Source organism: Colossoma macropomum, unplaced genomic scaffold (genome assembly GCF_904425465.1).
Source record: "Colossoma macropomum unplaced genomic scaffold, Colossoma_macropomum, whole genome shotgun sequence".
NCBI lineage: Eukaryota > Metazoa > Chordata > Actinopteri > Characiformes > Serrasalmidae > Colossoma > Colossoma macropomum.
Genome location: NW_023494788.1, coordinates 36,103,064 through 36,125,856, shown reverse-complemented (window position 1 = coordinate 36,125,856; position 22,793 = coordinate 36,103,064). Strand labels below are relative to the sequence as shown.

At 39.1% G+C, this 22,793-nt stretch overlaps 1 protein-coding gene and 1 long non-coding RNA gene across 5 annotated transcripts; both read right to left on the bottom strand.

Moving 5' to 3' along the window:
• Positions 1-4,955: 4,955 nt before the first annotated feature.
• Positions 4,956-8,121, bottom strand: LOC118806474. Its single transcript, XR_005007120.1, has 2 exons — positions 7,863-8,121; positions 4,956-6,389 (listed from the first exon to the last, which is right to left on the bottom strand). It is a non-coding gene; the product is annotated as an uncharacterized LOC118806474 (long non-coding RNA).
• A 6,758-nt stretch (positions 8,122-14,879) lies between these two features.
• Positions 14,880-21,182, bottom strand: LOC118807291 (alcohol dehydrogenase class-3-like). Of its 4 annotated transcripts, none has more exons than XM_036569275.1 (10): positions 21,111-21,182; positions 19,134-19,175; positions 18,930-19,031; positions 18,164-18,314; positions 17,914-18,001; positions 17,532-17,751; positions 16,803-17,063; positions 15,573-15,705; positions 15,326-15,464; positions 14,880-15,085 (listed from the first exon to the last, which is right to left on the bottom strand). In XM_036569275.1, the coding sequence occupies exons 2-10, from the start codon at positions 19,149-19,151 to the stop codon at positions 15,061-15,063; spliced, it is 1,137 nt and encodes a 378-aa protein (XP_036425168.1). In that variant the 5' UTR covers positions 19,152-19,175; positions 21,111-21,182; the 3' UTR covers positions 14,880-15,060. The 4 variants fall into 4 exon arrangements, with proteins under 4 accessions (XP_036425168.1, XP_036425165.1, XP_036425166.1 ...); XM_036569272.1 differs by having other exon boundaries at positions 20,970-21,178; XM_036569273.1 differs by lacking the exon at positions 21,111-21,182 and adding an exon at positions 20,970-21,104 and having other exon boundaries at positions 19,134-19,283.
• Positions 21,183-22,793: the final 1,611 nt, after the last annotated feature.

Genomic DNA, 22,793 nt, shown 5'->3' with positions numbered 1-22,793 from the left:
TACAAAGATTATAGAATTACATTTTATTTTTTTACCAATATGTTTAACCCAGCAAACCGAGCACTAAAGTTTGATGAAAAATGCCAGATTTAAGTTTGTTCCCAGGAGAGGATGAATTAACCTCTGGTAAAATAAAACTACTTCTCTTTCTGATCCTGAAGTCTAACATTTCATTATCATTTTTGTTGAAAAAGCGAGGGAAACGTCTTGAGTCAGTGGAGCAGCCCAACAAAAGAAATGACAAACCTGACTGAAAATGTCAAACAGTGCATGTGGTGTAACACTTAAGCTAGTGAGCGACCCAGCCCTGGGCCAGGCTTAACTGTGGGAGGTAACGAGCATTGTCTGAGAATCTTTTAGAGCTGTTTGTTTCTCGTTTGTGTGGGTGGAAGACAAAAGACGAGAAGCAGCAATCCCGTCTGGGTTACTGTCATTTTTTATTATTTCTCTTTTTGTCGCTCCCTGAATCAACCTGAAAAAAGCCCACAGCATATTTGCCTTCGGTGAGCAGGCTGTGTTTTTGCGCTTGCCTGTTGCTATACAGTATAAATATATGTATATTCAAGGGCCTCATGTGACTCCCAGGCGCCAAAGCCACTAAAGAACCAGACAGAGTGTGTTAACAAAGTAATTATATAATTACCGTGCAAATACACACACACTCACACACACACACACACAGTCTCTCCCACACACATATTCTCTCTTTGGGTGGTGTAATGTGGGTGTTGTTTGCTATTTCGTAGACTTAGACGCATTGCACAACGCAACCTCAAATCCTCCTGCACAGCACCGCTACTGTTCACTCCACCAAAACCCAAATCAAGGGCTGTAAGCACAAAACCACACTTATTACACCTCACTTAAAGTGTGACGAGCAATTTCAGCCCATCAATTACGACCATCAGTTGTTTTAGATGGTCAAACGCATGATTAAAGCTTAAGCCCTCTAAAGGCTTCCTGGTAATCCAGTCTGCCTGAAGTAACCAGCAGCCAGAATCACCAAAGCGCCTTGAGAAGTAAAGAAAAAAAAAGGCCAAAAAAATAAAGGCAGTTATTCTTTAAAAGTTTTTTTTTTCCTAAAAACAGTACTTTCTTAATTTTTTACATTTAAAAAATGTACAAAGTTTAGTTGTTATTCTTCAAAAAGTTGTAATCCGTTTCTCTTATTTTATTTTATTTTTTTTATACTTCTGCAAAAATTATTAGGCTTCAAATAATTTCTTTTGAATTTTCTCGATTTGCCTTATTCTCTCAAGAACATATCTAAGAACAGGTCATTTTCTTAAAAAGTTCTGCATGAAAAATAGTCCAGTTTAGAAAACGGTCAACAAATGTAGACTTTATATACTTAAAAACTATACAATTTCCTATAGTGATACACTACAAGAAGTCCAGGGGGTGATATGACTTCTATTGTTTCATTTAAAAAGTGCTCTATAATGTTCATATGATCCACACAGTCACTCTGACAGACTGTAATACACTACAGGAAGCAGTGACTTCCATATGGCTTCTATTGTTTCACTTTATCATAAAATAAGAGATCACCTGTCACACAGGCAGTTCTTTTGTCATAATGGCTCAGTTAGTCGATTAATTAAACACTATGTTTTCTGTGTGTACTAAGTCTTTTGTGAAGTGTTGTTTGTGTGTTTCGGTGTGTGTGTTGTAAAGCATCCTTTAAGAAAGACACAATATAAATGAAGCTTACTATTATTATTAATAGTTAAATAATAGAAATTAAATGATTATGAAAAGTGATCATTTATTAGCAGCCCATTAATTAGCAGCCCTAATGGCAAATAATGTAATAGAACAGAAAATAGCTTTTCATTTGCCAACTTCTTGTTTGAATCTTCCGGTCCCCAACTGCACCATTTAAGGTGGAACAGGAACATTCAAGCAAGAAGTTGGTGAACGAGGAGCTGACTTCACGACTTTTTAGTGTTTGACAGTTTCTTGTTGCAGATTAAACGTATCAGGGAAACCAGCCGAAGTGACTGTAAATGGTAATAAGTCCATTCATCTCTAAATTATCGATGTTCATCTTAAATCTTTCTCTTTGCGTTTTCGTTAGCTATTAGCTAGGCAAAAGTTTTGTTTGTGTTGCTATGGTGACCAGCAGTGCCAATCTTCAGGGTTAAAGGGTGAATTAGCAGTTATACATTAACTCGTGTGTTCAAGACCATTTATTGTTAAAACTGTGTTAGAACAATCAGCAGAGCTTTATTTTACTGTAAAGGAAGATTATTTTATTTATACCTAAAAATCTAACTCTGCTGTGGAGCCGCAACAGGGCAGTAAAAGAGCTGCATGTTGCTTAAGAAAATACCTATACAATTAATTGTGTAATTGCATGCTTACCTTTAAACAGTACAGCAAAATGACAGTAAGAGGTTCTGAGGTTTAATTCCCAGAATAGCACTTCTTATGAACGTCTTGTTGTTGATTGTAATTTCTTCGGAACGCTTTAATGAAGATAGCAGAAGCTTTAGCCTCTGCTAACCTCTCTGAGAGTGTGTGATGTGGGGGTTTCCCTCGCAGGTGTGTTGGTGTGGTTGGCTGGGGGTGGTGGGGGTGCAGGGTTGAGTCCTAGGCCAGGGAAGTCTCAGACATTGGTGGCATTAGCGCTAAAGGTGCAGATTTACTGCTCAAACACGGCTTCTACCTGGGGTGGTCTTTACCTGACTTACAGACGTAATCTTCCATAGCAGCCCAGCTTTGGGTCTATCACAACTCCTCTACCTCTCTCTCTCTCTCTCTCTCTCTCACTTGCTCTCTTTGAAAGCCTCTCTCTCAAGCATTTGTTTTACTCATTATCATTGTCACTGAAGCTTACCGTGTCCCTGCCACCGATTTAGCTAATTGAAAGGTTTTGTCGATTCTTGTTCTTTGCTAAAACCCCCCACTGGCTTTGAAGGGGGTATATATTTTTATTTGCTTTGCTACACAAACTTCACATGAAAGAAACTCTTTGGAAAAATGCTCATCAAAGCAGAACTAATGCCGAAAGAACACAGGAGGCTTTTAATTGAACACTTAAGCCTTTAAATTGTTCTTTCTACAGTTGGTTATATTTGGGGACTTTTTAGATTTTCCAACAAATGTATAGTTTTGATATTCAGTCTCAATGAGACAGAAAGCACCCTTCGAAAGTTTGGAGATACCTTGTGTTCTTTTGAATTTTAGCAAGCAATATTTGATTTTCACCTCTTTTTAATTCAGCATGAAACCCCTGCAAAGGTTTGGTTACTTTAAAACAGTTGAAGATGTGTGCAAAGGTTTGGACGCCTCAGTCGAATTCCATAGTTTGTTGTAAATAAATGTGCTAATATTTGCATTAAAATGCCATCTTAAGAAGATGTGTTACTTAAATAACTTACATACTTTATTTTCACTTAGATAATCAACAAAACATAGAATTTTACTGGAGCATCCTAACATTTGCACACAATTGTGTGTGCTAATCTTTTGGATATAGTTATCTCAAACACTCAGCTATGTGTTCAACAGAGTGTCTTCTCTGATAAAGAAAAGGTTTCTTTTCTAACTGTTATTAAAGCACATATTGAAACTCTTTTGGTCCAAAGGTGGTTTAAACACCTTTGCTGACACCACAAGAGGATACAATGCATGGCATTATTCCATAGGTACAGCTCTATTACTAATACTGTCAGAAATGACACCAACAAAAAAGAGCTAGTAAGGAAGTGAATAAAGTCTTATTCAGGTGTTTCTACAGAGACATCAACACTCTAGAGCAGTTTTACAAGCCAGGTGTTTGCAGTTTACTGTATTTCAGAGATTCTCATGGGTTTTTGTTGATTAAAGTAGCCAATTTTTTCCCAATTTAGTCATGACCAGTTACACCTGCTACAATGTGGAATAATAAAAAAAAAAAAACTATTAAAAAAGTCTGGCATAAATAAAACAAAATAAAACCATTACATTTTATAGTACTTCACAGTGAAAGTTACAGTGTAGGTCTTGTCCCATCTTACGATGCTACTAAGCTGAGTAGGTAAAGACTCCACCACATCTTTACAAACTGCTGTTAATGCACAATCATTAGACAGCTCAACATGCTTGGAGGAGAATACTATCTGCTAACTCTTTCATGCCCAGAGATGGATATTCAGGTCCAAAGTAGAAATCCTCCCCAGACTTTTGGTTTCAACTGCCTGAACATCTCTACATTTAAGCTAACTACCTTCTGGACCTGAACTGCCACTACTGGCTAACAGACACCCATGTTGGCTAGCATTACACTAAGTCATGGGGGAGAGGGAGGACCATCTCTCCTACCCAGAGAGAGGTCAGTTATATTGGTCAGTTACACATATAAATGTATCTGTAGAACCATTAAAAGGATTCAGCTATTGTAACAACAATAGAAGAACCATTTTCATATACAACACAATCTCCATTAATCTGAAGAATGATTTCACAAATGAAAAGAACCATTTAAGCATGAAATTGTTCTATATAGAACTGATGTGTCTAAGTAAAACCATTGCCTTTACTAAAGAACCCTAGAAGTATTATCTTTTTGTGTGTAGACAAAAGGGTCAACGCTTAAACGGTTGCACCAATCTGGTGCCCACAACTGCCTACTTTTACAGAAAGGGGCCATTTCACTAACATCCCAAATGACCGATCACAGACTGTTGTTTTTAGTGACATGTAGGAGCAGGCGATTATGAAATCCTTCAAAGAAAACTCTTGAAGGCCTTTTAAATATCTGATTATGCAAACTTTTTTTCAATTCAGTGGACCAATCGAACCTTTTCTTTAGTTCAGTTTATTCTGACAGGTGTGAACACTCCACCTGTACTTGGGTCTGCACTAAACAAATGAAATAAATATATTTGTACAAAGCAAGTTAACTTTGTTAACTTTCTGTAGAGTGATTACTTGTGCCTCACCACAAGCATTTCAATGAATGAATGTCCTGTGCAAATGACAAAAAACTTGAAAGCTCTTATTCAGTGGTCCACACCAAACAAGGGTATGCTTTACTTCTCTTCTAGCAGCTCATCAGTGCCACACTGTCTGGATAATCTGCCTGTTTTATTGTTGGACCTCTTACAGATGCGTATTTCATACCTGCAGCCCAAGCTACTGCTAATAATAGCAGACAAGCAATGAAAAAAGAGCAATGTATTTGTCTTTGGAACATGAATTGCAGAACATATTTCTGGTCCAGCATCAGTCTTTTGGGTACTTGTAAACTGACAAAGGCCCAATTTTCCCCCTCGCCCCTACCACTTAGTCCTTAGCCCTCTGTTTTGTGCGTTCACTCCTAGGAGTAGGATATCCTGATTTTTGTTGAGATAGAGGGGTAGGGCGAAGTGTCAGTGCTACATGGCCCTCCAAACAGAGGTTTTTCAGAGTATTTTTTATGTTAGAAAATAATGATAACCACTGTATTATCTTAGTTTAATGTCAGTGCAGTGTATTATAGTCCTTTACTTCATAACAAGCATAAAAAATCACTAATAGTATGCTAATGTCTTGGTAGCTAGCTAGCTAAATTTCTTGTTCCACCTTAAATAGTCCAGCGGTACTGACACCTGAAATCCCAGAATGTAACAGCTGCCCTATTTAAGGTGAAATGGAAAAATTCAAACAAGAAGCTGGTGAATAGTTTAAAAGCATATGATGCCCTAAATTTAACTCAGTAACTCCATTCCAAAGGACACAGTGAGACTTGAAAACAAGGTGTAGGAGTAAAATAAAAAATGGGATTGGGCCCTAGTGTCTCTGTTTTCATGTAACATAATGAGCAGGAAAATTCATTAATATCAAGAATAGATGTGAAGGACAGATAGGCTAGTGAAAGTTCTATTTGTGCACCAAGATGGTTCTTTAAGTAAAGTTCTTTTAGTAAAGAGAATGGTTCTATTTAGAACCAGAGTTGTATACAGAACCATTTCATGCTAAAATGATTCTTTACATGGTGAAATGGTTCTTCGGATGAATGGAGAATGCATTGTATATGGTTCTAAATAGCACTGACCAATGAACACCCACATGTAGAATTTGGTGCATTTTCGCTGTTGCAGGACTAGATTCAGACAGCGAAAGCTTGTACACGTGACAGCGCAGACAATCAGAGTGTAACTATCCGACTGGCTGTCAAAATTCTGCTAATTATGTCCATTTTAACACACAGTAAATACCATGAGGCGGGTGTAACTGTGGGCAGAGCATCTGAGACAGAAACTAGCAGTGGACAAAGCTCACTTACTCACATACAAACACATACAGTGCGTCCTGCAGGGATGTGCCAGATAATTCCTCATGTCACTCATTCACGTAAACAGGAAGTCTGGCTCCAGAGCTGTCAGAGAATTGTGACATACTCATGGCCTGAGGGAGGAAGTCTGAAAAAAAAATAATTTACTTTATTAATATGTGTCAATTGGTTGTAAGTAATAATTAAATAAAATAAAAATAAAGATTAAATCAAGATAATTTTGTTGTGTAGTTTGTGTTATTTTAGTTATTGTTGTGTTGCTGTTATATATTTCATACATTTGAATGAAGTTAATTCCGTGCATCACTTTTTCAGTGTGCATGCGTCACGCTCTCAGACACTGTTAGAGCTTGTGGCAGAAAGAATGTGCAAAAACTACTCAGACCAGGCCTTCAGTGCAGCGTGACTACTGTTTACAAAGAAACTCTGCTGTCACACAGCTATGATGTCTTACAACACAATGACAATGTTTGTATTGTTGCAGATCATACACACACTGGCCTGCTCAGGTATATAGTGATATATAATATGTGTAACATGATATGATATGACCTGATATGATATGATATGTAATATGTACTTTCAGGAGAATTTAACCATATCACCTTTTTCAACACAAATTTCTTGAGGACTTCAATATTACAGTAACAGCTCAATAAAAACGCACATAAAGGACAATTTAGATAAGAGATTATAAACAGGCTATATTTAATAAGAGGCTTATATGGTGCAGGATATAAAAAAGACAGAAACACAAAAAGGTGTATTTCTCTCTGAACACTGGCTAGCACTAGTATAAAGTGCTAATATTTACCAAGTATGCAAATATTTTCCAAATTTTGCTACTTTCATTCTATTCTTCTATATCACAGTGAAACATATTAATACAATAAAACTAGATAGATAGATAGATAGATAGATAGATAGATAGATAGATAGACAGATAGATAGGCAGACAGGCAGGCAGACATGCAGACAGATGGACAGATGGATAAATAGATAGATAGATAGATAGATAGATAGATAGATAGATAGATAGATAGATAGATAGATAGATAGACAAACAGACAGACATAGGCAGACATGCAGACCGACAGACAGAGAGACATACAGGCAGACAGACAGACAGATAGACAGATAGATAGATAGATAGATAGATAGATAGATAGATAGATAGATAGATAGATAGATAGATGTTAAAATGTTTTAAATTCAGTAAATAACCAGTGACTGTGCATTAAATTGTGTAGCAGTGTGCTCTCTGTACAGGATGTGTTAACTCATTGTATAGATTGTGTATGTGTGAATGGGCTGGTTGTTAATTATTTAAGCAGAGCTGATTGGCCCTTGCTGTGTTTTTGGATATAACTCAGGCTAGAATTCCATTACACTGGAGCAGTTCTGGGACGTGGGCCGATGGTGCCACCATCTGGCAGACACACACACACACACACACACACACACACACACATATAACACACTCACTAAATATAATAATTAAGGGAGAAATCTTTTGATCCCCATCTAAATATTGTGAAAGACAACTCAGCCCCTTTGACATTTTTTCTCCTCCAGGCTATATTTGCTCGGCAGTATTTACCTATGCTGGCATTTTGGGTGTTTGTCAATTTTCTTTATGAGGCTGTAGTGTGCCTGAGCGATGATGCGCTGGCTGACTGCACATTTGCCGGGGTAACTGGATGATATTTGCGTGGACTGACAGAACATGTGAAGAGCCATTTCATATCTGTTTTGACAATTGGAGAGGAAAAAATCATTATTCTTCATTTTCAATACAGAGCTGTTTTTGTTTTTTTTTCCCTCGCACTGTCAATCAAAATGAGCCTGCTGCATGAAACAACAACACTCCCTGGCCACTTTATTAGAAACAACCCAACCATGCTGGTGTACATTTAGAGACTGTAGTCCATCTGTTTCAGCACAGTTGGTGTTAACTATCTTCTAGTCCTTCATACTATATACCTACATTCTGGACCTATAAGGCAGGTGTTTATAATAAAGTGGCCAGTTAGTGGAAGTACAAGGTAGGTGTTTCTAATAAAATGGCTATTGAAGGAAGTACAAGGTAGGTGTTTCTAATAAAGTGACCAGTGAGGAGAAGTACAACATAGGTGTTTCTAATAATGTGGCCGGTAAGAAGAAGTACAAGGTAAGCGTTTCTAATAAAATGGCCAGTTAGTGGAATCTCAAGGTGGGTGTTTCTAATAAAGTGGCCACTGAGTGGATGTACAAGGTAGGCGTTTCTAACAAAATGATCAGTTAGTAGATGTACAACGTGGGTGTTTCTAATAAAGTGGCCAGTGAGTGGAATCACAAGGTAGGTGTTTCTAATAAAGTGGCCAGTAAGTGGATGTACAACGTAGGTGTTTCTAAACAATAATAATTATCCAACATCAGTACCTGACCTCACTAATGCACTCGTTGCTGAATGCAATCAAATCCTCACAGCGATGTTCAGAAGAAATGATGAAAGTACAGACATCTACAAACATATAGTGCAAATCTCAAAACACTCTGTCTTTTCCAGCAGTACATCAGTGAGCACTGGATATAAATATAAAGGGATTTTGACTGAGAGTGACGGCTGCTCTGTTCTGCTCTGTGCTGATATAGTGGAGTCATTTCTCTTCACTGTCCCGTCTGATTTTCTCAGGATTTAGAAATGAGCAGACTGAACAAGCACCTGCCTCGACTCGTCTATTTTCTCCCCTCTTTTGATGTCTGTATTTCAGCCTCCTCCCGTCTTCTTTTCCCTCTGAGAGAGGAGGAGAGGAGGGGCTGCATCACAGCTTTGAAACACTGATTGATTACACACACTGCTGCTACTGGAGAGAGAGAGAGAGAGAGAGAGAGAGAGAGAGAGAGAGAGAGAGAGAGAGAGAGAGAGAGAGAGAGAGGGAGAGAGAGAGGGAGAGAGATGAGTAAGACAGGAAGACAGGGAAGAAACAAAAAGAGAGAGGGACAGAAACAAGAGAAAGAGAAAAAAGAGAAAGAGAGAGGTAGAGGGAAAAAGGAAAGGAAAAGAAAGGAGAGAGAAAGAGAGAAATAGAGAGAGAAGAAAGAGAGAACAAAAACAGACAAAGACAGAGCAAGAAAGAGGAGAAAGAGAAAGAACAAGAAAGAGAATGATACAATAAGAACAGAGGGACAGAGAAAAGAGAGAGAGAGAGAGAGAGGAGTGAGATGGGGATGAAACAAAAAAGAGAGGGAGAGAAACAGGAAAGAATAGAGAAAGAGAAAAAAAGAATGAGTAAGGCAGAGAAAAAAATAAAGGGGAAGAAAGGAGACAGAAAGAGAAGAATAGAGAAAAACAACAAGAAAGGAGAGTGCGACAGAGTAAGAAAGGAGAAAGAGAAGAAGAGAGGGAAAGAGAAATGGCAAAATGGAGAAAGAAAAAGAGAGAACAAGAAAGAGAATGATACAGAATAAAAAGGACAGACAGAGAAAAGGACAGAGGGGAGGAAACAGAAAGAAACAGAGAGAAAAAGGGAGAAAGGAGGTGGAAAGAGAAGGGAGAAATATAGGGAGAAGAGAAAGAGAGAGAGAGAGTCAGAAAGAAAGAGAGACAAAAGGGGGGGAAGAAACAAAGAGATAGAGAGAAACAGTAAGAGAAAGAGGGTGAAAGAGAGGAGCACATGCGGAGAGGTTCTGCTTCATTTTTCCATTTTAAATAAAGATGGAAAAGAGGAGAGGAGAGGGGGTGACTGCCAAAGAGAGAGAGAGAGAGAGAGAGATCCATTTGATCTGAATGGAACTTCAATAAAGCAAATTCTTAGACAGCTATCTCAGTCCATCACAGCCGTGCATTCCCCAGCCAGCGCTCTGTCTCGGCCTCTGACAGACCGCAACTGTTACTCTGGGCCTCCAGAGCGCTTTAGATTAAATCAATATATAATATTACACAGGTCAAACTTCACCCAGACACTCGCCGCATTTGTCTCTGCGGCCCCCAGCGGCCTGTCCTTTTCACTGTGACCAAACACTATTTTTCTAGACTCGCCCCAGCGTGCACTGAAATACACTGCAGTGTTAAATGATATTGTTTTTGAGGATGGATAGCAGTTTCAAAGAGGATCGATGGTCAATGTGAAGCCCAGCCTGGGACTGTGTGATGTATATATAAACACAGACCGCGCTAACACACATAAGGGGTCAGTCTGAGAAATCTAGACTCTATATGTGTGACCACACTGGCCTGAGGGGGGGTGGTATGCTGACCCATGAGAGTAGAGAGAGCCTGGGGACATTTGATGATGCAAGCTTGTCACCTAGTGGCCAAATTGAGGAAATGCATCTCATTAAACGCAATACAGTTTCCTGTGATGCCGCTGTTTGTTGCAAATATTTCTACATAATTAAAGCCCTGCAGTCTAAACAGAGTCAGTCAGAGTGATTTGGTGTTGAATGGTTTAGACTTCTTTACGGTGGTGGTGATAGGACCCAGGGGTCACCATGACTACAACACAAATATAGACATTTTAATTAACCACCAGTGAACCTACACGTCTTCTGAGCTTTTATATGGAATGTTGATGATAGTAAAATAGTGCAAAATCTAAAATAATAAGTTTTCTTTGCCTCACAAAAACCTGCATGCATGTAATGAAATACATTTTAGGCCATACATTTAGCATAAAAGTACAAGATATCTCAGATATCCTGGACATCAGGCAGTGCATTCATAACCATTTCATGTAATACCTTTCTATGAGGGAGCTTTTAGAGGTGGAGGTCTGGTTCCTAACACCACCACTGTGAACAATTCTGATTCTGAGAGCATTTCACACCAAACCACTTTGAATGACTTTGTTTACATCTTAATCTTGTCCATTTTATCAGAAACACCAGCCATGCAGTCCAAAGGTTTCTATTCACCTGCTCCTCCGGCATTTCTTCTCAAATGAAGGGTATTAATGGTGAGTTTATGCTGCAGTAACAGCCTCTACTCTTCTGGGAAGGCTTTACACTAGATGTTGGAACATTGCTGTGAGGATTTGATTGAGCCTTAGTGAGGTCAGGTACTGATGTTGGATGGTCAGTTCTGGATCACTCCAACTCATCCCAAAGGTATTGGATGGAGCTCCATCACTCCAGAGAATGCAACTCCACTGCACCACAGCCTTATGCTGGGGGCCTTTATACCCCTCTAGCCCACACTTGGCACTGGGCTGGTGACTTTAGGCTCATGTGCAGCTTTTCTATGTGGATCACTCATAAGAATAGCTGCCTGGAGATATAATGCATACCACTATTTGTAACTTATATGATGTTTCTAATATCTTCCAACTGTATTGACTTGTTCTTTATTGTTTACCATATTATTTGTTGTGTATTGTTGACCTGAAATCTTTTCATTGCTAACTTGAGAGATTTCTAACAAAGGATAGCAAGGATAATGTAAATCTTCCTAAAAACTGCAAGCTTTAGACAATAAGAATTAATGGTACGAAACTACAATGGTATCTGAAGTCTCAATCTTATCATTAGACTTCTCTCCAAAGCAGTACAACAGTATTTTAGACTTGTTCTCAAGGAAAGATTACAGAGAAGAACCAGGGGCCTTTCTCCTAAAGCAAGTCCTTTAGGAGTTTCTGACTGTTTCAGCTTCACAAAACCAATGGAACTTTAGATCCTCAAGCTATAATTATATAAGTATGATGTTTATGATGAACAGCCATTTTCATGAAACTTGAGGAGTCGTGCAGCTTTTATTTTCAAAGAAGAAAAAAGAAATTGGCGTAAACAGGTAGAAAGTAAAGCACCTATTAGGGTAAAAAAGCAGCGCTGTGAGTGTTAGCACTTTTTGGAGTAAGTAATGCTTTTTAGTTTTTATATCTAAACAGTATTCTTTGCTTCATCTGCTAAAAAGCCAAAAAAAAAAAATGGTCAGAAGCTCATTTTTGGTTGGTCCGAGAGCTGTTTATCTTCCGAAATCCCAAACTTATCCTGAACTGGAGCGGGGGGCTGTTTCACAAAGGATTTCTCAGTTAGCCAGATAAGCCCAAGCATGAGGATTGTCCAAAAAGGGATGTCCATCTTTTCCTTTTGGACAGGCTTGACTTTGGGCTTAAGTTTTCTGGCTAAACTCAGAAATCTTGCTTTAGGAAATTCGCCCCAGGTTAGGTCATGGCAACAAATCCTTTTGAGACAGAAAAATTAGGGTTAGATTAAACTAAGCTTAACGTTAGCTGTGAAATTCTGCTTTGTGAGCCCACAGGGTATTTCAAATGGCAGGATTTCTTGGTTTACCTGATAACTTAGACCAAAGAGCCTGTCCAATAGGAGAGGAGCTAAGGAGCATTCCTACTGGACAAACCTAAGGTTTTGGCTTAGGTTATCCAGCTTACTAAGAAATCCTGCCTTGTGAAATACCCCCTGGTCCTAAAACCTTCCAGGAAAACATCACAAGGTTTCACACTCTTTTATAAGCCTGTAGTTTTTATTACAAACCCTGTTTACAGCCCTGTTAGACATAACAGAACAATTTTGGCTATGTTCACACCTGGTATTAACAATTAACATCTGTCTCGAGTGATCTGATCACAAGTGGACAGAGAGGTACAGCTGTTTCCGCTGACCACTTATGATCGGATTTCTGCCCACATTTACTACAGCAGTCTCTCACAATGTTTGTTATCAAACAAGAGGTCTGGTGGGTTCACCCGCGTGATCTGCTAAATAATTTATGGACAGGATTCATTTTGAAGCATCATTGCAGGTGAACAGCCAACATGTTGCGGGCTTGTGCAGGTGGTCATTATGGCTGGCTGGTTGGGGCGGGCTTAAACAATTATTGGCTGCTTGTAGAAGGGAACAGGCAAGCTACAAATAAGCTGTAAGTGTGCTGCAGAGAAAAACACATTAGTAATAACAAGTAGCAACAGACATGACGCTATAGAACATCCAGTGAATAACTATGCACAAAATCAGATTTTTTCCACAACAATTCTTATGGCTTTTAAACCTGTATTGTGGCCTCAGTCTCTGTTCTGCTTTAAATTAATTTTAGCTGACTTCTGGATGTCTTATAGAGTAATTAGCTAATGATATGATGCTTATATAGATAAAAATAATGTTAGTAGCGAAGCTGAGCTGCTATAAGTTGCTGTTTGTTTGCTTTTTTTTTGTCTGTGTGACCTCCAGTCATAGTTACTCTTCTGTGTCTTTTTGTGGCCGTTTTCTGTTTCCCCTCGTTTTTTCTATGATGTGCAGGTCTGCGAATGGCCACACAGGGGCGCACTGAGGTATAAGAGGTCACCAAGCCACCATCTTGGGAGACGTTCAGGGATTTCTCCCCTCTGACTTGACCTAGAAGAACACCTGTCCAGACCAGCCCGGCACTCTTAACACCATTCTTTGCTTTCATGCAAGCTCTGTGAAGTCTGTGAAACTCTGTGAACACTTGGAAAGGGGGTGAGGGGCTGAGGGGATGAGTGCGATTTTGTTTTGGTTACCATTTCTCGTGGTTTTAAAGCAGGGAGATAGGTTAGCCCTTTGTAATTTGTTTTGCTTTCAGATTTGGTTTTGTTTGTTATTTTGGCATATACTCATCTCTAAAGCCTTCACCCAGCTTGTAATTGAGCTTTTGAAGTAAATAAACCTACCATTTTCTGGTTTCCATGGTGTCCGGTGTTTGGTCTGGCATCCGGTCTGGGGAGAAAGCCCACTCTCATTCTCTATTACAGCCTGACCCTAGACCGGGTTGTAACACCTGTGGTGCCACCCGCTTGTCTGTCCACAGTGACGTCACATGAGTTCACACAGTTTTGAGTAGCCTAAAACATATGTATAACATATATATATATATATATATATATATATATATATATATATAAATATTATATATTTACTTTTCTTTTGCAACATTGAAGTGTTTAATTGTGCTGCTGAGTGTGTGGAGGTGCAATGGGTCTGGAGGCTCTGCTGTCCTACATCAGTGGAGTGGAAGACCACATGCTTAGCCCAAAGTATGTGGGTGCAGGTGAGCATGGCATGTGGATGAAGCAGGCGAGTGCGGCCAAAAATGGTGCTTGGTTTTGCGGGCAGGAGTGGACAGGAATCACACTAGGGCTCATTCCCATTTCACCCCTCACCCCTACCACTTAGCCCTTAGCCCTCCCTTTTGCATGTTCACGCCTAGGGGTGGGGTGTCTCAATTTTAGTTGAGATAGAGAGGTATGGGCGAAGTGTTAGGGCTACATGGCCCTCCAAGCAGAGGTTTTTCAGACACACACTCCAAACAGAGTGTTATGAAAAAAAGAAAAAAACGGGTACGGGCATTAAAAATTAGACTCATGCAGACATCTATATCAAACAGTGAGTCCTTGCTGGTGTAAATGTGCAAGCTGTTAAAACATTTATATTACATAGACTGCTAACGGAAAGAAAGAAGCTGCTTTCATCTCTGCTGTGACGTTGCAGCTGACTTAGGTGGTCTTTTGCTGCTGTCAGGGACCCATCGGGACACTTTAGCATTCACACTACAAATGACTTGTGGTCATAAACATCTGTGAACACCTCCAAAGGTGGATTAAGTCTGTACACTTATGATCAGATAACCCAAGACGTATGTTGAATGAGGCCTGATGACACATACTGAAGAATTTTCTTTTTTTTTGTATGAAGCGGTACATTATTAATTAGGAATGGTTTCCTGGGACCGCAGCAGACTGATGCTGTTGCTATGGTGACTGATCTTGTCGTTATGGCGACTGATGCTGTTGTCAAGGCTGCAGAACTAGGATTTGATACAGTATGTCAACATACACTGCTTCAGCTCACATCTTTATCACTGAGCGGATGCTGAGAAAGAAAGAGAGGAGGAGAGATGAATAAACAGTGTTATTGTAAACACACTGTGTTGTTTAGGTCTCTTGTCAACAATTATACTTATTCAAGCTAAATATACTTACTTATGTTTACACTTTATTCTATTTATTGTGTTCTTTTAACGTTTATGCGTCTTGTATGCTGCTGTAGTGACATTATTTCCTTCTGAGATTAATAAAGCAGCTTTAAAAAGTGTGCCCTGGTCAGACTCACCTCTTGCCACTGACCATCAGGTCAAAGGCCAGGTTAATCTGCTCCAGTGAGAGCGTGTGTGTCACAAACTCATCCAGCATCAGTCGGCCGCTCATGTAGTCCTCCACCAGCCTGGGCACTGAATCCACACCCTTCCAGCCTGAGGTTTATACAGCATTTATAAAGCATGCATAAGAAAATCAACTTCTTATTCTTGTTATTATTATTAGGAATAATGATTTAATCGTGCAGATAATTTTTTTCTTACCACCAAAGAAGCTGCCTTTCAGAGTTCGTCCTACTAGGATGTCCATGGGAGTCAGTGTAATTTCCCCCAGCTCTGTCCAGCCCACAATCACACAGGTACCCCACGCAGGTTTACAGGATTCCAACGCCACCCTCTGGTGGTGAAACATTACATTAACTGTTGGGAGCGGGACAAATGTGCAATGCAGAGGGATTTTGTTTTGGAATGTAAAAGGCCTAATGTCCTCCTAATCACTGGATGGCAATCTTACTTCACTGTGAAAGGGGAATTCCACCAATTTATCAAAATTCCTGCATAACTCAGGATTCATTTAGATTTCTTTACAGTGGTGGTGATAGGAACCAGGGGTCACCATGTCTACAAAACAAATATAGCCATTTTATTTACTATCCAAAACCACCAGTGAACCTACACGTGTCTTGAAATGTTAATGATGGTATAATAGTGATAAATCTGAAACAGCAAGTTCTCTTTGGCTAGGATTGTGCCTCACAACACCCTGCACATACCTATTCACCACGAATGGGATTTGTCTATAATCTTCTCAAAACTATCATAAAACAATGTGTCAGACATAAAGCAGTGTATTCATAGCCTTTTCATGTAACAGCCTTCTGTGAGTGAGATTTCAAAGGCATTAAACACTTCAGACGTCTGGTTCCTATCAACACCAAAATGAACAATTTGGACTTTACTCTGAATGACTTTGTTTAGACCTTAATGACTGAAATATGGAGAAATTTAGAAAAATCTGTAGAATTCCCCTTAGGAAATTATTACCGGTAAAGTATCACCTCAACCAAATAAAATAATGTACGTTAAAATATTATTAAAATAAGTCTACTGTGATTTTTTTTCTATTTGTAAAAATCCAATTTGCAACATAAAATCAAATATTTAAAAATAACAAATAAGAGCCTCAAGAGCTGTAAGCCACTAAAATGACCAAAAGCATTAAAAAAGTTCAATCAATTACAAGTTACAGTCACATGATTCCCATCGTAAAAAGCAATCTTAAAACGTTCCTGTTCCCTCAGGCCTTTCAGCTTCTCAAAACAACATGCTTTATTAATCAGTGCCAGTTTCCTGAGCACTAATTAAGCTTAGTCTTGTACTAAACTGCAGTATCTATTGGTGATTCACCATTAAAAAGCCCTTTCCAGTCCACAGGATTAGGCTTAAACTTGACCGAAAATGTATCGTTATCAATGTGAGAACAATTAAACCAACCATAACGGCCACGTTCCCCACACACTCAAAACAGTAGTCCAGGCCTCCACCGGTCATCTCCATCAGAACCTCCTGAATGGGTTTATCGTGGTCTTTGGGGTTTACAAACTCAGTGACTCCAAACTTCCTGCTGATCTCCATCTTAGCTGGATTGATGTCGACGCCGATGATCCTGCTGGCACCGGCAGCCTTGCAGCCCATAACAGCAGCCAAACCCACAGCACCCAAACCAAACACAGCACAGGAGGAGCCGGTTTCAACCTGCAGACAGAAGAACGTCCTCACTACGAGCTTCATGAACTACAAACTGCAACTCAAAAAAGTGTTTCATTACATTATTTCCACTTAAATACATTGTCATTACTGTGAATAGTAAAAAAATCAGAAAACAACTGTTCAGATGTTACATATTTTATTCATGTGAACATCTGAATCAGGTCAATTCAATATGTCACTTTCTTCAGTGTGGCAGCTGGTTCTGATACATGGATTAAGTGTGAATTGCAATTCCAGTTAAACATTCTTAACTTTCAATGCAAGTTAATGTAAATACAATTTATTCCAAGTAATTCTGAAGCACTTCTACTGGTCCATTGATTGTTTTTTACACAATGTAAAGTGCAGCTGCTGTGCTCAAATGATGCATCATGGCTAAGTCCGTAGGGAACAGCATACATTTTGAACCTACCACAGACACTGGAACGCTAATTAAAACACACACACACACACCTTTCCTGTGTTTAGAGCAGCTCCGTATCCGGTGGACACTCCGCAGCCCAGCAGGCAAACCTTGTCCAGCGGAGCGTCCGGGTGGATTTTGGTGATGTTGTATTTGGACACCACCGTATACTCACTGAAGCAGCTGATGCTGGTGAACTGGTACACCTGCTGCCCCCTACAGGTGATCCTGCTTGAGCCATCCTCCAAAACACCCTGCTGAGTTTTCTTCCTGAGAGACAGATAGAGAGAGAGAGAGAGAGAGAGAGAGAGAGAGAGAGAGAGAGAGAGAGAGAGAGAGATTAATGCCTCTCATAGATAGTAATATTAATACATTGTCTTTTAGATAGGTAATATTTCTCTCAAAGTATTTTAACACAGCACATGTACTCACCGGTTTTTAGGGCACAGGTTTGTTTTTGGACTCAGGCAGAACTCGCACTCTTTACACTGAGACATGAACAGGGGGATCACTTTATCTCCTGCAAACATAAAAAACGAACAAATACTACTACTACTACTATTACTACTACTACTATTAATAATAATAATAATAATGATAATAATGATAAAAATAAAAATTGAAACTATCATAACACTGTGTGTGTGTGTATGTGTGTGTGAGGGAGAGTGTGTTTTTTTACCTGGAGAGAATCCACACACCCCCGGCCCGACGCTCTCCACCACCCCGGCCCCCTCATGTCCTAGCACCAGAGGGAAGGGGCGAGGCCTCATTCCTTTACGGTACTCATACAAGAACCCCCAGTCCGTGTGACACACACCGCTCGCCACCATCTGCATGCGCGCACACACACACACACACACACACACACACACACACACACACACACACCCCGATTGTAACAGCATCCTCTGAATTACGAGGTCATAACAGAGTTAAAATATAAATAATGCTACATGCAAACTGAACTGACATTCTTCTTCTTATTATTATTATCATTATTATTATTATTATAGCATTCCTCCATGAAATGCACCACATAGCTTTCATATAAATGATGTAAATGTCTCTGTTTGATGTTATTCATGCCTTCTGCATTGTTTCAGTCATTTCTTTTAATGAAGGCTAATGATGTGTATATAAATGTGTGTATTTATTGTGCTTAGATAACATTTACAGATAAATAGATATAAAGAGTGAAATCACTTGTTATATTAATCATTGCTGATAATGAATTGCACAGTGTAGGTGGAATCCCTATAAGCTCGACACCAGAAGGTATTTGAAGAAGTTTTGGTGAACACCAAAAGTGATTAAATGATGAATAATATATTGTATCAGTCTATCTGTCAATCTATCGGTCCTGATCTCTACATATTAGTCCTGCATGTGTCCAAACACAGGAAGGATCCCTGTGTGTATTTTAAGATCTGCAGCTGAACACTGACCTTAATTCTCACTTCATGAGCTTTGGGTGGAGCGACCTCCACTTCTTCAACACAGAGCGGCTTTCCTGGCTCCCAGGCCACTGCAGCCTTACATTTGATCACCTGCAGCACAGAACACACACTGAAAAGAGAAGTAGAAGAAGAAGAAGAGCAACAACAACAAATGGAAGAAAAAAAAACATACAAAATAAAGAAAAAAATTACCTTATTTTCAGTTGCCATCTCACTCACAATCGATCCTTCTTTCTGCAAAAGTATGAAGCTTCTTTCACAGCTGCTCAACCCTCATGTCAAAACTCAACAGAAATATGTTTATTTCAGTGTTTTGTGAATTTCGTGGTCTGACTGCATTTTCTAAAAGTTAGCAAAAGCAAATTTAACGAAGGCTGAGTTAGCTTTGCCCACATTCAGCACCAACAGATCATGCCATATATCATTGAAAAGTGTGTTTACCAAGGAATCTAACAAGAACATTCAAAAGTGTCTGTTTCCTTTGTTTTAACAGCAACATCACACAAATACGGCAGTTCATTCTTATAGCTGTTTTTCTTAAAATCAGCTTTTCTCCACATTCTGAACTGAAAATTTCTGTTTCTACATTACCATTCCTGACATTTTACATATTTATTCATAACCAGAAGGATTTTCTTAGCTGGATACATGCTAAGTTTTGTACTAAAGAATGATATGAATTAGAATCATAGTGTATTCTTGATTAATCAATAGAACAATGGGAAGTTATTTCTCTGGAGTGTTTCCTTCACAACAAAATAACCATTTTGAGGCACTTACACAGTCATTAGCTCAGCTGTGGTTTGAAGTTTGACCCAAGTTTAAACCTGAATGAGTCACGTGGTTCCTTTAACTCCATTACTGGGTCCTTGCAAGCTGCAGTTTAAAGTGCACCTGCAGTTTAAACTAAACTCAGTTGCTGTGTCATTTAAAAACCTTTAAAAAATCTAATCTGCCACTGGATGGTGCTGTATCAGGTTTAACTGAGGTTTAAAGCAAGAACATTTTTGTACTTGGACCACATTCTCTGCTCAGACAGTATTGCATATGTAGGTCCATATACCTTATACCTGTCATAATGTTTTGTGGACTTTTGTGGTATGTTTTAATTTAGAAAATATTCTATATTGCTTATTTAAACACCCACTGACTTACCATATTTAACTAGACGAAGCGTAAATCAATTAAGCCTTTTCACAATGTTTGTTCAGAGACGCTAAAGATTATCTGTGTTTATCTATCACTATTACTTTTACTCAGTCCAAAGAGCAACTGCTGCAGACAAGCACATCATACCCCTACCCACCCCCCGACCGCAACTGATAGACAGAAAAACTCTAGCCAGGCTAAACAAATCAAAATGATCCGCAATGTTAAGCAAAGTGCACTGCCCGCAGTGTCTTCACCCTGGGGTCAGTGTACAGTATTAAAGTTGGTCAGATGTGCAGCTCAGTGTGAGTGTAGGATGCAGGGCTCGACCAGTCAATGGACAGCCAGTTGTGGAGGACAGCATGAGCAACAATGATTTCCTGAGTTTGATCAGATACTTCAATGTGCAATACAGCATTTACTTAAAATACACCATGAAGTCTTCAAAACATTATGAAGGAAGCTATACAGGCCTAGTTATGAAATATTCATAGACATAATAAACTCATTCAGGTTTAAATTTGGGTTAAACTCCAAACCACAGCTAATTAAGCTAATTACAGTGCAATTTCCCACACAATTCTAACATCAAAGAAGCTTAATTTTAAAATGTATATTTCTATTTAGAAATACTTAAGTAGATCGCACCTCATTTGTATATGTATCCCCCTATCCTTCCCCCCAAAACTTCCAATAAAAAAAGTACTTAAATAAAAATATCAGTAATAAACTGGAATTAAAGTCACTGTGATCATCTATTCAGCTGCTTACACGTCTTATTAAATCTGAAAGCTGAAACTGGATAATGAATGAATGAATGAATTAATTAATTATGAGGATTAACAGCGCCTAAAGTAAACTAAACTGCTGAGTTTTTACCTGAGCGTCACTGAGTGAAGAGAAGTTCTGTGAGTCTTCTGAGCTCTAACGCCTGTAAAGGCTGAATTCCGAATTTAGATTGTAAAAACAATCCCTACTGACCTTTAAACTGGACAGACTGTGCAAAAGGGAGAAATTTACCCTTAATGTGGACTTGCAGGCTGCTTAGCTTGTCAGGCTGCTCCATCCACACACACACACACACACACACACACACACACACACACACACACACCCTGACCACAGCCAATCACATAATAGCATCATCAAATAGCTCCGCCTTCGACCTCAACCAATGAGGTCTCGGAATCACGAAGGACACTTTATACACAATGCCGTTAAGAGGAAGTAGAGACAAAGGCTACGTTCACACAGCAGGTAAAAGTGGCCCATATCTAACACAGATGTGTCATGTGTGTCAGTGTGAACAGCAAAACACATTAAATCTGACAATTTCAATTCTGATCTGGGACATTTTCATATGTGGTACTGAAATCCAATATGCATCCGATATGCGACTCGTTCTAAACAGCCAGATCGGAATTCATGCAACTTATCTAAACTGCTCTGTGTTTGAAGAGATTTTGAAAGAAGTCACCGAACATGGCCATAGGAGAGCCTGCAGTATCAAAGAAAAATTTAATAGTCTGAAAGCAAAGTTTAAAGAAACCAAGGACACAAACCATAGAAGCAGCTGGGGCCGATTGACGCACCCTTTTTACAGCAAATGCAGGACTTCCTATTAGCTCCTGTGATGCTGGTGAAGATGAAACTGAAGCCTCCGGGAGCGGCTGTTCCTGTGGACCCCATTTTGATCGTTCACCTCTGGATAAGCGCGCCATGTAAGGCGTTGTTGTTTTGTGGGTCAGTTTAGAAGCATGATCTGTTCAGACTAATGTCGCACAGAGGTAACATTAAAAAGATATCGTGAACAGGCTTAACAAAAAAATTTGGATTTGGGCCACTTTTACATGCTGTGTGAATGTAGCCTAAGAAACACATCTGGTCAGCCTGCTGGTTGTTTTAAAGCATGGAAGTAAGGTGCTTCACAAGTTGTTCTGAGGAACTTTCTCATATCTCAGGTAGTGATGTCAACCGATTTATAAAAGAATATACTCACCCAACACACACCAGGACATATAAAGAACATAGCTGTTCTTCCAAAATTACAATTTTGACTTTCAAGGAAAGTTACTTTAACATAAGCAGCTAACTTAGCTAACTTAGCTAACCTGACTGGAAATTGTTGGCTTTTAAAAAATATATATATATATATATATATATATATATATATATATATATATATATATACACATTTAATATATCAATGTATTCATGTACATTTAATTTCAAATGATATGAATGATGAGGTGATAGTAAGGACCAGATTGTCACAAAGTACAGGTTTGACACAATTACGTCTAGAAACAAAGAGAAAGCTGCGGCTGCAGCGTTACTGTTCTGAGTAGACTAATCAAAGACGTCAGCTAACAATGCCAAATCTTGGCTGCAGTGCCTTGTTACGTCAGGCTCCTTGTACATTCTCAGTAAACTGCTAGACTTTGAACCTCTGAGGAAGCTGAAGTCAGGATTATATCACATTGTTGCTTGATATTGTTTGCATTTTGATTTACTTTAAGGCTGATATAAAAGGTATATATATAAAACACCTCGTCTTCCAGACTGATTGGAGAGTCAAATATAATATACTGCAATTTATTTAACATGATTTACTTAACATGCCTTCAAGGCTGATTAGATGGCCATTGATAATTTAACATTATTGCTTGACATCATTTGTGATTTGATTTACTTCAAGGCAGC

Bases quoted from the DNA above. Each gene is read 5' to 3' on its own strand.
- LOC118807291 (XM_036569275.1), bottom strand. The intron at 18,315-18,929 runs GTCAGTGTTCAG...GCGCGCATGCAG, and splicing joins CTCATGAAGTGAGAATTAAG to ATGGTGGCGAGCGGTGTGTG. The intron at 17,752-17,913 runs GTGAGTACATGT...TCTGTCTCTCAG, and splicing joins AACCTGTGCCCTAAAAACCG to GAAGAAAACTCAGCAGGGTG.